This window comes from Camellia sinensis, chromosome 15 (genome assembly GCF_055761805.1).
Source record: "Camellia sinensis isolate YWXY chromosome 15, ASM5576180v1, whole genome shotgun sequence".
Classification (NCBI taxonomy): domain Eukaryota; kingdom Viridiplantae; phylum Streptophyta; class Magnoliopsida; order Ericales; family Theaceae; genus Camellia; species Camellia sinensis.
Window position 1 is genome coordinate 118,199,819 of NC_138975.1, and position 16,024 is coordinate 118,215,842.

At 34.6% G+C, this 16,024-nt stretch overlaps 2 protein-coding genes across 2 annotated transcripts; both read right to left on the reverse strand.

The window, feature by feature from the left end:
* Positions 1–1,610: 1,610 nt before the first annotated feature.
* Positions 1,611–2,459, reverse strand: LOC145813235 (putative disease resistance protein At1g58400). The gene has a single exon (XM_082908518.1). It carries the CDS (start codon positions 2,457–2,459, stop codon positions 1,611–1,613), a length of 849 nt encoding a protein of 282 aa, XP_082764644.1.
* Positions 2,460–7,734: 5,275 nt separating this feature from the next.
* Positions 7,735–10,323, reverse strand: LOC145813868 (putative disease resistance protein At1g50180). Its single transcript, XM_082910107.1, has 2 exons — positions 9,819–10,323; positions 7,735–8,629 (listed from the first exon to the last, which is right to left on the reverse strand). The coding sequence occupies exons 1-2, from the start codon at positions 10,240–10,242 to the stop codon at positions 8,211–8,213; spliced, it is 843 nt and encodes a 280-aa protein (XP_082766233.1). The 5' UTR covers positions 10,243–10,323; the 3' UTR covers positions 7,735–8,210.
* Positions 10,324–16,024: the final 5,701 nt, after the last annotated feature.

Here is a 16,024-nt window from a genome sequence, read left to right on the forward strand (position 1 = left end):
TTAGATCATAGAATTGAATATTGAAAGAGAAAAAGGTGGGTAAAAATAAGTGAAATGTAGTAATATTTCATGTACATTTTATCGAGTTTTTCATTTTGTCTTTTCTAAATACCACTTAAGTTCATGATCTAAATACAATTTTAAAAAAATAAATATCCTCCTTTCATGATCTTAACCAAAATGTCCACATGTAATAAATTGTTTTTACATTTGAAATTTTGATTTACTACGTTCAATTGAGTGCTAATTTATCTGTTAGAAGGGTCATATAACTTATGCATTGCATGTGCATTGGTAATTCAAAAAAATATAAAAATTTGCGTTTAGTTCTTTAATGATATTCTCTCTAAAACACAAATTAATGAGCATAGGAAGAAATAAAACAAAAAAGAAAAAAACACCATACATAACAAAAGTTTGTACTTGATAGTGAGCATTGGATGCCTCTTTTTATCGCAATTTTTATAGCAACCAATCCTAATTTTGCGTTTTATCCCTCTAATTTAAAATTTTCTATTTGATGTCCATAGACAGTGAAATTTCTTTCTAATCTACCAACAATGAAATATGGTTTTTCAATACGCGCTCTTACTAAATGGATTTTGATGAGAGTATTCCAAAAATTACTTTTAGAAAACAAAATTTTAAATAAAAAATTAGTATTTAAAAGTTAAAAAAATAAAATTAGCTATTCAGTAATTAGGTTGTGTTTGTTGCACGTGTTGTCCTCCTCACAATAAAATTTATGGGCTCGTTTGTTTTCTTTTAAAAAAAATCTTATTATAAGGGATCTATTATAAAAAAAATCTCAGCTTTTATTACTCAAGTCTTGTATTAATTTTTTTTATGGATATGAACCAATAGAGGGGTCAGTTTGGTTTGAGTTGATATTAAATTTAGAACATATTTAAATGAATCATGCACCTGAACCAAACAATTAAAATAAACAAGTCTTTAATATTTAAATTTAACACAAACATAAAATAAATATTGTTTAATACAAGCCAATAGTTGTGAATAGTGAAGTCCAACTCAAGTTTAAATACAACCAAAATAAATCAAATCCAATAACACAACTAATAAAATAAAATTAAGTATTGTAAATTCCAACTCTACCTTCCAGTATTTTCTTCTTCCACTTCCCATTCTTCTTTTGATGCTTCTCAATATGCACTGAAAATCAAAATAAATAGTGAGAAATGATTAGTTGCAATCAAATCCATTAGAATAGACTAATTAGGTAAACACATGTCGATATGGAATGAATCTTATAATATAAATAAATATATAGATTTGGTTATCAGATTTGCTCGATATAGATAGAACCTAAACCAAAATTTAATCCAATCCTATTGAATTATAGAATTGAACACTCAAAACTAAAACAATGTATTAAAAAAAAAAAAAAAAACCCAATAATTTCGGTTTGGTTTAGTTTTTTTTTATTCTATGATAATTTGTCCACCCCTAAACCAAAATAAAGGCCAAAAAAGCAGAGATATATATATATATATATATATCAACAAATTTTATGATGAGAATTAATGAGGGGGATGTGAAAGAAATGACAAGAGACCCAATAGTTGTTTTGTCTCTTGTGAAAGAAGGGATTATTCAGAAAGAAATTTACCAAATGTTGAGGGAAGACACATGTCGCACTTTGTAAAAATCTTCAGGGAAGACACATGTCGCACTTTGTAAAAATCTTCTCCTTCTTCACCATTTACCCTTCGAAGCTTGTTATTGAAATTTTCGCACGCATTCTTAATTGTAAATTGTTGGAGGGTAGCAATGAATCTCAGTCCCTCTGGAACCATTTCTAGTCCTCGGCAAAATTCAATTTCTAAAGCAGAGAGATTGGGCATGGCTCCTTTTTCCACCTCCCACTCTTTTAAATGCATCAAAAAAGAGAGATATAGGGTTTTGAGTTGGGGGAAACCATTAGTGGAGCAAACCATTTTGTCCCCCTCAAAGGCACCAGCACTTAAGCGGAGATATTGTATGTTAGGTAGCCTCTCCAATGTTGGCATCGGGTCTTCTTCAAGTTCACATCCAGACAACGTTAACTTGATGAGGTTGGGAAAGAAACCCTGGCAGTACTCTGGTAACTCGGGAATAATTCCATTAATACTCAATCTGTAAAGATGGTGACACCCTAACAGTTGTTTGAGAAGAGTCAACTCTTCTTCTTCTTTTTTGCAAAATTCAACTGATAAGGTTGTTTGTCGGAGGTGGGGGGCACCGATGCTTAGGTAGTTGATGAAAGCCGCCAAGTCCTGATTGTGCTTCTTCCAGAAAGTTGCATCTTCTAGTTGCCGAAGATTGATCAATTTACACAGGTCATTGACGTCACAAGACCCTGTGTCAAACCCTTCTAATGTTTCGAGGTTGCTCAACCCATCAAATTTTAATTTAACATTGAGATTACACTGATTATACAAATGCCTCAATTGTTCCATTCCATGTATGACTATTACTTCACCTGAGTTGAAATAGCAAAATCGTAAATCCAAGGTTTGCAAGTGTTTCAATTTGCAGATAGACGAATGCCGTTTCGGTATTGAACAACATGTAAAGCTCAAGTACCTCAAGCTAATTAGGTTACCTATTGATTCGACTGACTTTTAATCAAACTCAAATCTTTCAAGATCCAAATTCCTAAGCAATTTGAAGTACTTCAAATGGGAGTTCAACTCTATTGAAGACGCCTCGATGACACTCCTTGACTTGCAGAACAATAAGGATCTTAGATGTTTAGTTGTCTCCAATTCAGGGAGGACAACTCTTTCGACATCCCTATTCAAATGAATTGCAAGTTTGCGTATTTTTGGAGCAGCAGTTGTTGATGTTGTGGTGGAAAAGCAATTAGCTAGATCAGTTTCGCGTTGGAGATGAATGATCCCAAGAAAATCATTCATTTTTGCCTTTGATAAACACAGCTCCAACATAAGGTCATGAATGCGGCAATAATCGATCCTTCCATTAAACTCGTCTACTTCTACTTGGACCATGCACCTCTGTGCAAGCGCACCCAAGTAACGTTTTGCCACATCCATTATTGTTTCATCTCCCACTCTATCATCATCTACAATTATACCGTCACCCATCCACACAAATGATATAACCTTTTAATATCTACCTTATAATCTTTTGGAAAGGGACCAAAATATAGAAAACATGGCTTCAATTGATAAGGCAAGTCATGATAGCTTAAAGCTAACACCGTTGATACTCCATTGTAATGCTGTATGGGGTCATCACTCCATTTATGCAAACGAACATTTTGGTATACAGCATCCCATTCCCATAATGTATGCTTTGTTGCCAAAAGTCCACCAAGCACAATGATTGCTAACGGTAAACCAGCACACAACTTTACCATTTTTCTCCCTATTGCCTCCATATTTGTGTCAAGCACTCCAGAGTCTACAAAAATAACAAAATGCAAAATTTAAAAACAACAAAAAATAAATTATTGCCTAGAGTCTATAAAACAACAAAAATGAAAATTCTAATGAATGCATGCATGAATAAGCAATAAACAATGAAAATTTACCAACTTTTTCGACACCCAAATCAAGTTTTTTAACGTGGGCCTTTTATACATATATAGATAGATAATTCTAAAGCGAGCTTGTAATATGGATTGATTTTATTTTATTTATTTATTTATTTATTTATTTTTGCAAAATCAAATCGGCTGGTAATTTAAGTTCTATTTAAAATTTTTGAACTTTCGTATTCTCGAGTATAAAACTCAAATTAGTAGTTGTAAAATTACTAATCAAACTTGCACAATTCAATTTAAAAATCAAATCCATTGAATTATTCTTGTGACAAAGTTGACCAAATGTAAGATTTAATCAATTTCAATTTTAAAATTTTATTTCTTCTGCAAAATCAAATGGGTTGGTAATTTAAATTTTATTTAAAATTTTTGAACTTTTGTATTCTCAAGTATAAAACTCAAATTAGTAGTTGTAAAATTACTAATCAAACTTGCATAATTCAATTTAACAATCAAATCCATTGAATTATTCTCGTGACAAAGTTGACCAAATGTAAGATTTAATCAATTTCAATTTTAAAAAGTTTATTTCTTTAGAAACAACTGTAACAGGGGCAGTCAATAACATTCTATACACAAACCACATATGTAGAAAATAATCATCCGTTAATTTTAAAGAATTTACTACATGAACAAGCCTTTTTGTTTCTATTTAAGGGATAGTTTTTTTTTTTTTTTTCAACCAATTATTGGGGTCCAAAACAGCCGCGTCCTCAACTTTGCCTCAAAGTCAGCTGTGTTTACATTGATCTTGCATCTTTTCAATCAAAAGTTCAATGTCAACAAAGAAGAAGAAAAAGCTCAAACTCATGCACGCATTTGGTGCAAAGAGAGTGATGTTAAGGAGCCAAGAAGTGAACTGTGGCCCCCGTTTGAGAATTTGTTATTTTAATTAATTTTTAATTTGTTATAAAAAGACGAATAAAAAAAATAAAAAGAGTGATGTATGTACCCCTAACCTTCCTTTTAGATTCCATTCTTCAAGCTAGTATTACAAAGTTATCATACATGAATCAATAATTAGTGACTAGTCTTTGAGTATTATATGTCATTATTAATACGGTGGTGCTACATGCACCAATTAGTGTACTAATTAGTGTTATGCTATTATTACTGACCCCACCTATTAATTAAATTACAAATACCCAAAACTTTTAAAATTATGCTACATCATCGGTTAGTACACTAATTGGTACACATAGTATTATTCTTATCAATATGGTGTTTCATATTAATTGCATAGCAATAACTTTTATGAATGGAACATATTAACTCATCTTTGTGGGGTTAGTTAACAGACAAATGAAGCCTATTTAGTTTTTATTGCGGTTTCTCACTGACAGAGAGTAGATCATGTAGATAACATGGAATTTTGAAAGTACCTAATAATTCTAAACAAAGATATTTGTATGATATTTTAAAATTAAAAGTTTTAACTGTACAATTTTTTAGTTTAAGAGGATATTAATATTCAATACTAGTTCATGAGATGTTATTATAATTAACACTAAATTTTTTGGCATCCAATTATGTTCAGTTCTTTTAGATTAATAAAGGGCAAATTACCTACACCTCTCTTAAGTTTAGCTAAATTACAGATTTTTCTTGAGGTTTTAAAAATTACATCGCACCCCTCGAGATTTATATTCGCATAATAATTTAACCTCTACTGTTAACTAAATGTTAAGAATAGTTAGCTAACATCACCAAAATATAAATTGATGGATGATATTGCCCTTTCTAAAATCCCTTTAATAAATCAACAAAATTTACAAAAGAACTATGTTAGATGGAAAAGAAAATTAAGTTTTTGGAACCATATTTGATTTATTGTTTAGAAAAAAAATTTAGAATTAAAAAAAAACTAATTTAATAAAAATAAATATGAAAAAATATATTTAATTTGTAAAAATTATTTCTAACCACTCAAAAGATAAAATTATATAAAAATAATAATTATTTTTTTATTTCTTAATTAATTTGTAATTTTTTAAAAAAAATTAAAAAAAAATTTCTAAAAATCAAACCAAACATATTCATAGAATTGTTTTGACAAGCCATTTCTTATGTTTTTAACTTATTTCATTATTTGTTAATTTTATGATATTTTTACCATCTTAAACCACAACACATAAGAGTTTTAGTGATCAATTTTTTTTTTATCTCTAAAAGTGAAAATTTTGTTGCAAAAGACATTTAGGGACTAATTTTTGTCATCATGAGGATAGTCGCTAAAAGGTTATTCTGAAAAGTAAAAAATAAGGCTTTTAGCAATAAAATTTTGAAAATGTTAATAATAAATAGACTTTTAAGAACAAAATAATTTGGCCTCAAAATGGTTCATTTTTTTAGACAAAAAATTTGATACCAAAAATATAATAATTAATCACTATTGTTCAATTTTCATTGCTAAAAATATAATGACACTTTTCGTAATAAAAATATTTGGTCTCCTAAAAATAATTGTTCCTAAATTTTGGTCTCTAAAACCTTAATTTTTTGTAGTATGATAAGTGTTTTTCCATTTTAATTTTGCATTTCATAACTTATTGAAAAATGATAATTTAGCTAAACCTCAGGGGGAATCTATAATTTAGCTAAACCTCATGGAGGAATCTATAATTTAGCTAAACCTCAAGGGGGTGTAGGTAATTTTCCCTAATTTGTCCTAAGGGCATTTTACTCAATTTATGATATCTGTTAACGGCGTTAATTGCGATGAGACATGATGTAATTTTTGAAACCTCAGGAGGAAATCTGTAATTTCGTTAAATCTCGAGGGAGGTGTAGATAATTTGTCCATTAAAAAATTACATAAAAGAAGTAGCTTTTCTTTCTAAGTGAAATGCTTGGACCACATTTTTTTGGGGGATGGAAATGCTATTTTATCATCAATTTACAAAAATTTTAATCAGAATAATATGGTATTGTGTTTTTGAAATAAAAGTCACCCCAAATGGGGGGAAATTCAACTTTCGAGGTCTGTAATTTTTGGGATATTTATAAGCTATTATATTGTTAGTTATGATTTGATTATAATTCATCGTTGTTGTTATTTATTATTTATTGTGATATTGATTATGACATTATTTTAGATATAATTTAAAATGTCCTTAGTTATACCTTCTATGGTGTTTAGTTATGACTCATTTTTAATTATAATTGAAAATAACCTAGTTATGACATTTTTGATAATCAAAATTATAAATGTCATAACTTGCATATAGCATGACCCATTTAATAGGTCTTTTGATTTAAAATAAAAAGACTTAAATATGTCACATCATATATATATATCTCTCTCTATATATATATGAAAAACTTATGTGTAAGTTTTAATAGGTGTTAATTTTCAGTGACGGTTTGAAAATTTTGTCACAAAAAATATCACTAGTTATAAGTTTTAGGGACAGTTTTAAAAAATGTTACAAAAACGTCACTAATTTTTAACCTTCAGCGACAATTTGAAAAATTCGTCACAGAAAAAGTCACTAATTGTAAGTTTCAGAGATAATTTATAAAAACCATGACAAAAAAAAAAAAAAAAAAAATCAATAATTGTCAATTTTTAGCAACATGAAAAAAATTGTTACAAAAAAAATATTTTTAGCGACAATTTTACTAGAACTTGTTTTTAATTGAACTTAATGGAAATTAAGTCCAACTATTAGAATCTATTAATAGTTTACCTTATAATATTTGTATAAATTTTATGTGTCTATATGTTTGATAACCATTGATTTGTCGTTGGTGTCTTTTGGGAATGCTGTTGTAACCCTTCGTGTGGGGCAATTTGGGTCTATGTCAATTATTTGAATCATTTATATTGTAAGATTTATCAAATAAATGAATTATGAAAAAAATCATAATTAATCATATATTTATAACCACATAATAATAAGATCATATTTATTTATTCTTTTAAATATATGATTTTGATAATATACTATCTATTTTTAGAAAACAACTATGGATCATGTGAATTTGAATGCCTGATTAATTTGATTTTTTTTTTTTTTTTTGTATAAGTCCTTCCCTATTCCAACTATTGAAACTTGGGGGAATTACAATACAATTGGATAGAGAAAAAAAAAATTATAAAAATATAGAGGTGCAAGTGATTATGTGATGAGATGCAAGTAAAAAGGTACAAAGGTGCAAACATGTTTGTGTAAAATTTTATTTTCTATCTCACTAGAAAGTAATTCCTTGAATGTTTTCAATTTTATGTAGTTTTCGTAAAATGAATATTCTAAATATATTTGGTACGACCTATAGCCAGTAGAGCTAAAGTATTGTCAATCTTTCCCAAATCTCTGCCCATGAGTCATTAATCTTTTTAGATGATAATAGATCACACAAATGATGTGAAAACTAACATTGAAATAATTTAATTTGTATCAAAATATATAGCAATGTGGACTGATTAATATTTCGTCTACCATCTCTTCTTAGTAATGATTTCTTTTGAAGTAGATCCCAACTTTCCTCGTCATTTAAACACGCGGGTTCATGAAAGATATGATATGGATCTATTTGTGAAGGCAGTGTTTTATTACGAGTTGTTAGCAATATTTTGCTGCCCGTGTTTCCATTTGGGAAGGCCGGTTTCAAGCTCTTCCAAGCGTCTATTGACCAAATATCATCCAGTACAACTAAGCATTTTTTTCCTCTGCTGGACTTCATAAAGTTGCTCAAACAACTCTTCATTTCTCATCCTGACAACCTCTTTCTTCCTCTCTGGAACAAGTTTGATGAAGATTCTTTGCAGAGTATCTCTTGTTTGGTATTGCTGAGATATGCATACCCATGCCAAACAATGAAAATGATACTTGACATCTTTGTGATGATATACTTTTTTAGCTATAGTGGTCTTCCCCAAACCACCCATGCCGCAAATAGAGACAACTCGACTAGGAGTATAGACATCAACTTGCACCAAATGTTTCACAACCTTGTTCAAGTCTTCCTCAAGCCCAACAAAATCCTCTTCAACAACATGCTGATACGATTGCCTCAATTCTTGTTGCTTCTCAGCTGCCGAACCTCTTATGCCTTCACCTATAGCAGTATTAGTTTAGTCTTTCTAACGGTCAATATTCAATAATAATGTCGTACAAATATAATTTTCATATAAAAAACTCACATAAAATGATTTTTTCTTTTTCTTTTGTGATTCTTTTACTCATTTTATGGTTCAAAAATAACAGTGTCACATAATTTGTATGAATTTTGTATATAAAAATTCTATTTTTTGAATCATTTTTCACCATATAATAGTACATCCTTTATAAAATATATATTAAAAAAAGTGGAGGTTAAAATTGTGAAATATTATTTTTATATGTTTCCATAAATTTACGGGATTTTTTGTTTATGATTTCTAGTAATATTTTTTTAGAAAGACAAGAACAACACAATTTTTTATAGTAATACAGGTCCTTCAAAATATACAGTGACAAAAATACTCTCACTATACCGCCTCATATATCACCTATTACTTTTTTAATTCATTTCTAAAAATTTCAAAATTGTATAACTTTTGATCTAGATCTTTTTTCTATTTATAAAAAATGTATTTTTTTGAGTTGTTTCATCAAAATCTGTAAAACAGGATCCATGATGAATATAAAATTTCAAAAAGAAAAGGTTAACGAAAATTTATTGACCTGAGACAAGTTGATAAAATTTTGGTTAGTTAGTGAAATTTTGATCACTAAGTTAGACTAAGACAATGAAATTTCTAAAATTATAAATTTTACAAAAAAATTGAGATATAAATAAAAAGTTATTAAATTTTAAAATCACATCAACCACTGAAAAGATCAAACTAGAGAGAAACGATGCTACGAGAAAAATTAGAATTTTTAAGATCATGAGCGCTTTTTGTACTATATATATGTTAAAGTGGTCATTATTATTTAAAGATTTAAAATCTCAAGAATTTTAACTACCAAACAAATTATTGTTATCCTTAAATTCTTACACAAATTTGTAGAGAGATGTCATTTTAATTTCTCCTAAATTTTCCTGAAAAATTAAAATATAAAATATTATTCTTTCTTAAAATTGACTACGTCACACAATAGGGTAATGGAATATTTTAACATAATTTAAATTTCAAATTTTAATTAGTAATAATTTTGCATCTCAAAAGAGAAAAAATATACTTTAAATAAAAATATAACAATAATTGAAATTATTAATAAATAAAAACTTAAATTTAAAATCACCACTTGAATTGACTCACCTATATTTTTCGAGCCGTAAGTATGCAAACTAGCGGTGAGGCTAGTGATCTTGTTTTTAATGGCACCGATCTCACTTCCGACCCTGTGAACGTCTATCCATTCATTGAAGATGCAAGCGAATCTTTTAAGGGTGTTTCGGAAACCCTTTTTGTTCCTTTTTGATGAAACTTGGATGACATAAGTTTCGAGGATGTCTTCGGTTTCATAAGCAAGTTTTCTGATTTTCGCAACCCAGTTGCTGACCCCCGCATCTACAAGATCAGATTGTATTGCATAATCTGCGTCTTGTAAGAAGCATTGCATTCGATTCAACTCGACTCGGATTTGTTCAACTTGGTCGCTTACTCCGTATAAGAATTTTGCTTCTTCAGTTAACAAAGCTCCAAGTCTTTTGACAATGAAGGACACAACAGGCACTTCCATTATGAAACTGTGCTACTTCATTTGAATTCAAACCCACTCCCTCCCAACCCAACAAAATCTGGATTTAAAGAGTAGATGGTAATCTAGCTTACATGGCCATTTCGCAAGGATATTGGTGGCCATATATGCAGGCAGACTCAGAGAAATATGTGAAGAAGTGTGAGAAATGCCAAAAATTTGCGCACCAAATACATCAACCAGCAAGAGAACTCCTACCATTAACTAGCCCATGGCCTTTCGCAATGTGGGACTTGGACATAGTAGGACCACTTCCAACAGCACCCGGCAACAGGAAGTTCTTTCTCGCAGCAACAGACTACTTCACAAAGTGGGTGGAAGCAGAAGCATTGGCATCAATCAAAGAAAAAGATGTGAAGAAGTTTGTTTGGTAGAATATCATTACTCGGTTTGGCATACCAAAAGCCCTAATCTCAGACAATGGTACTCAGTTCGACGGCAGAATCTTCAGAAGCTTTTGTGAGGAGTACAAGATAGAGTTCTACAATTCTACACCGGCATACCCTCAAGCAAATGGGCAAGCAGAATCATCAAATAAAGTCGTCTTGGATGGACTAAAGAAAAGGCTAGAAAAGGCAAAAGGCAAGTGGGCGGATGAACTTCCTCATGTTTTATGGGCTTACCGCACCACACCTCGGCGATCAACAGGAGAAACACCATTCTCCTTAGCTTACGGAATGGAAGCAGTAATCCCACTGGAAGTTGGCCTCCCCACAATTCGAAGCGAAAATTTTGATCCAAACTTGAATGGAGAAGCCATAACATTGGAACTTGATCTTGCAGAAGAAAGAAGAGAAAGAGCACTAGTTCACATCGCCTCATACCAACGAGAGTTAATCAGAAAATACAACAAAAAGGTGCATCCAAGACAATTCAAGATCGGCGATTGGGTACTGCGCAAAGTAATGGGAAACACCTTGATCCCCGGAGATAGAAAGTTAGGGCCAAACTGGGAAGGTCCTTACAAGGTGGTTGGGTTAGCAGGCAAAGGGGCATACCACCTAGAAGACAAGGACGGCAAAGCAATCCCTAGGCCATGGAACACGGCCAATCTCAAGTTATTTTACTTTTAGCTTTTCTTTTTCAAACATGTAATTTTTTCTTTCTTCAATAAAACAAGCAATTCTTTTCAGCACGAGTTGTTCTTTGTAAAAGTTAGCTTTAGTGACGATTAGGTACATTGCAAGCATTTTATTCTAAGTTAGCTGGAAAAACTAACTTAGAGGTTGGCTGGATTAAACCAACACCTTCCTAAGCCCAGGATAAGGATCCAGGCTACAGGACGTTTGGTCGGAATAACCAAACATTATTCTAAGTTAGCTAGAAAAACTAACTTAGAGGTTGGCTGGAATAAACCAACTCTTGTTACTCTTCAGCCGAAGTAAGGGTATGGCTGAAGAATGGTTGGCTGGAATAAACCAACTCCTGTTACTCTTCAGCCGAAGTAAGGGTATGGCTGAAGAATGGTTGGCTGGAATAAACCAACTCCTGTTACTCTTCAGCTGAAGTAAGGGTATGGCTGACGAGTGGTTGGCTGGAATAAACCAACTCCTGTTACTCTTCAGCCGAAGTAAGGGTATGGCTGAAGAGTGGTTGGCTGGAATAAACCAACTCCTGTTACTCTTCAGCCGAAGTAAGGGTATGGCTGAAGAGTGGTTGGCTGGAATAAACCAACTCCTGTTACTCTTCAGCCGAAGTAAGGGTATGGCTGAAGAGTTGTTGGCTGGAATAAACCAACTCTTGTTTCTCATCAGCCGAAGTAAGGGTATGGCTGAAATTGGATTGGCTGGATTAAACAAACTCTGTGTACTCCTCAGCCGAAGTAAATATATCGGCTAAGGAGTGGTTGGCTTGTAAGCATAGTTTAACCAGCTAAAACCGAAAACACAGTTGGAGTAATAGAAGACATTACAAGTGTAAGCACACGAATCAAAACCGGAATAAGAGTTCAAGCAAAATTTTTCATTCATTGAAAAGCCATTACAAAGAAGGGGCATAGTTCGGTTACAAAGATAAAAAGCAACAGAAAAAGAAAAAGTACATAATCAAGAGAAAAGTTCTTTAATATCGGCATCAAAAGCAGCATCAGCATCAGCATGAAGACCGGCTTCAGAAGGGAGCTCACTCACGGTTGGAAGAGTGGTTTCGGCTGGAACCACGGTTTCACTTGGAAGATCAATAGTCAGGTCTTCCACCGGGGGCTCCAACCGAACTGTCTGGTCCATACTAACAACCGGAGTATCCTCAGAAGAAGAGTTTTCATCAGAATCTGAGCCTTCAAGGAACTGCTGCTGCATGGCATTCGCATACTCCGCAAGGGAATTCGGTATGAAGTAGGCTGGAGGGTTGAAGACCTCGGTCTGTTGATCATGACCAAGCTTCTCAACAGCCGCCCTCCAGCCACACTTGAAGAACAGCTCCTTGGCAGCATTGCATTGCTTGGCATAAGCATCCTCTGCCTTCTTGAAGCCTTGTTTGCCGGCTTCCTTTGCGCTCTCCTTTATTTCGGCATCTTTCTTTCTTTCGAGCTTCACCAGCTCGCGCAGGTATTTGTCCTTCAGAGCTATGGCAGCCTTCTGCCTTTCTGCCTCGGCCGAACTAACTAGTCCGGTCAGCCTGCTGTTCTCAGCTTGTAGCTCGGCCATTTGCTTCTTGATGTCTTCTACCTCGGCCGACTTCATTTCGGCTTCTGCCACAGCTTCCCTTGTAGTTTTTCTGAGTTCCAGCACTTTCTTGTGAGTGTTGTAGTTTTTCTGAATTGCCTGGCAAAACAAGGACTTCCCATGAGCCGAAGTAAAAGTTTAAAAAACTAGACAGAAAAGCGGACAGAGCTACTTACCAGGATCATGGACTTCGTTGCAGACCGAATGGACTTTAATTCGGTATTTAGCTGCTTTTGGTGGTGCTCCATATCCTTGGGGAGGCACACACTCTTGGCCAGACTAAAGGCCAACTGGTGATCTTTTTCAGCGACAACCGAATCAGCATCTAGGACGTCTCGGTTGTTAAAAGTAAGTTTTGGTGCCCAGCTGGTGGTAGTTTGGTTAGTGGGCTCCGGTTGGGGGCTCGGTGGCAGGATCGGTGGAACAGCAGTCTCATCTTCGTCAACCAAACTTGGTTCAGACTCGGTGGTTCGGGCGCGCTTGGTTCGGCGCGATGAAGACGGCTGTTGAGAGGGGAGGGCCACAACGGCAGGCTGCGTTTGGCTTGGTAACGGTACTTCGGGCCGGCTTGTCTCGGTCAGAAGTGCCCTTAGTCTGTTCTTCTTGGCCATTTCCTCTTCAGCTGTTAATGGAATTAATCTTATTTGTGGCAAGGTTGGGTTCGGCTCTGGGGCGTCTTCAAGAAGAAAGTCAGTTACTTTGGCTCTACGACGACCACTGTATCGGTAGGTCGGCTCGAATTTCAGCAATTTGGCCCAACTACGTTCAGGATATCGTAGTGCGGTTCGCAAAATTGCAAGGTTTGGATAGCTGTATAAGGAATGAAGGTGGGCAGAATCTGCGAAAGAAGAAACTGTTAGTTCGGTTGATAGACTAACAAACCGAAATAAAAAAAAAATACAAGGAAGAAGATCGAAGTCAAATTACAGGGCTCTCCCTTTTTCCAATTTATAGGTCGGCCAGGAATTTGGGCTTGAAAATCCTCAAAGTTCCCAGAGACCCAGAAAAAATCGTCGTCGTTCAAGTCCTTATCCGATGTGTGTTTTATTATTTTCTCTCGGGGGCGACGTATTCTTAAGTAATAGACCCATCCGTCTTCTTTTGAGCCAATGGAATATTGGTGGAAGATTTCGGCCAGGCCAAGGTTGAGTCCGGCTTGGTGGTTCAGTGCGGCTATTCCCATAATGATGCGGTATGAATTGGTGGACAGTTGGGTAGGGCATAATCTAGTCTGCCTAAGAAATTCACAGATCAATGGTTGGACTGGAAACCGTAGTCCGGTTTCTATAATGGATAAAAGGGTGAAGGGGACAAAGCCTTCATTATCCCATGGGATGACATCTTTTTTGGCTAAAGTCAAGTGGACATCTTCAGGTATATTATAGTCCTTCCTGAATTCGGATAAACCGCCCGGAGTATCTACTAGGTACCTATACTTACCCATTTCTGGTATAAATTAAGAATAAGTTAGATCGGTGCAAAAGTTGTGCTCAGTAGCTCGGTTGAGTGCACGAAGAAGTGCCTGGGCAACCTAAGTCTGCAAAGTAGAAAACAAAGGTGTTAAGCACAGATCATTGGACCGTGCTACAAATTAAAGCAAGGTACAAGAGCCCTACTTCGGCCTTGTAAACTGGTTCTACCTCGGTTCATCAAAAGGTTTGGTAGCTTGGTTTGGGCAGGTTGGTTATTAGACCGGTTCATCGTCTAGGGGCCGCTTTACTGAGTTCGGTCTAAAAAAAAAAAACTAAGAAAGCTGGTTTAGCCCCAAATGCCTAAATTAGTTGAAGTATGAATTTTGTTACTTCGGTTGAGCCTCTAGGGGCAGCTTTCTGAGTTCGGTTTAGAAACTTAGAAAGCTGGCTTAGCCCCAAAAGCTTAGCTCGGTTGAAGACCGAGGTTCCTAGTTTAAAAATGTTCAAACTTCGTTCGGTGATCTTATTTCGGCTAAAGTGAATCAGGAGTTGGTGACTCAATGAAACTTTTGTTACAAGTTCTAGTTCGGTTATTGTTTAAAGTGATCTACCTATATAGGACAAACGGTATCCTGGTTCGGTTGCTACATGATTTTGGATCTAAGACTAGTTTTCTACAGAAGTTCATACACGCATGAGTTCTGCTATTGTTTTTCCATGAAAGTACAGAAGCGAAGCAGAAATGGAAGAAAATGTTTTGCAAAAATACAGTAAACAAAATACATAGAACAGATATGAAAGCAAAACAAAGGAAGCAAAATGAGTTTACTTACCAGATTGAAGAAGAGGGAACTGGAGATGGGAAAGTGGCAGCAAAATCAGTCTTCAGAAACAACGGAAGAACAACAAGAGCACAGGGTAGAAAGAGAAGAGAGGTAATGGTAGAGTGGTTAATCCAAAGGATAGAATGTTTGTTTTGTGGAAAGAGAGAGAGAAAGGGCGGGAATTGTTCAAAAGTTTCGTAGTACGAGGGCGGCGTGACAGCTGCCCCCAGCCTACCAGAATCTGCCACGTGTCATTGGAAAGGGAAGCGTTACAGTCGCTGTGATTGAAGAGACGTTTTGACCGGACAAAACAGAGCCCGGAGTAAAATTAGCTCGGCTTAAAGGCTTAATAGTTTTTAGCTCGGCTGGAGAGGCTGAAGGGTTTTTAGATCGGTTGGAAAGGCTTAAAAATTCCAGCTTGGCTGGTAGACTGGTAATCCCAATCATGCTGTACAGATGGAATTAAGGGGCAATTGAGAGGGTCATTTTTGGTAAAAATTGGGCCGAGCTGCGAAGATGGACTTTATGGCCCAAAGTACGAAGGACTGGATAAAAAGGCCCAATGGAAATGTAAAAATTACTCCGGCCTAGAAGAGATGATTGAGTTACTCCGGTCCAAGAGTAAGAAAGTTACTCCGGTTCAAGAATGATAAAGTTACTCCGGCCCAGAAGAGATGTTGAGTTACTTCGGTCTGTGCAACTTTTCTAGCTAGGCCGGTCTCAGAGATAATCCGGTCATGATATATTCTGGGTAGGTCGGTCGGAATGTTGCTACTCGGTAGATCGGTCCAAACACACTATTGTTCGTACATGAGAGAACCGAGATATGGTGCAGCAAGAGGAAGAACCGAACTACTGTTAGTAC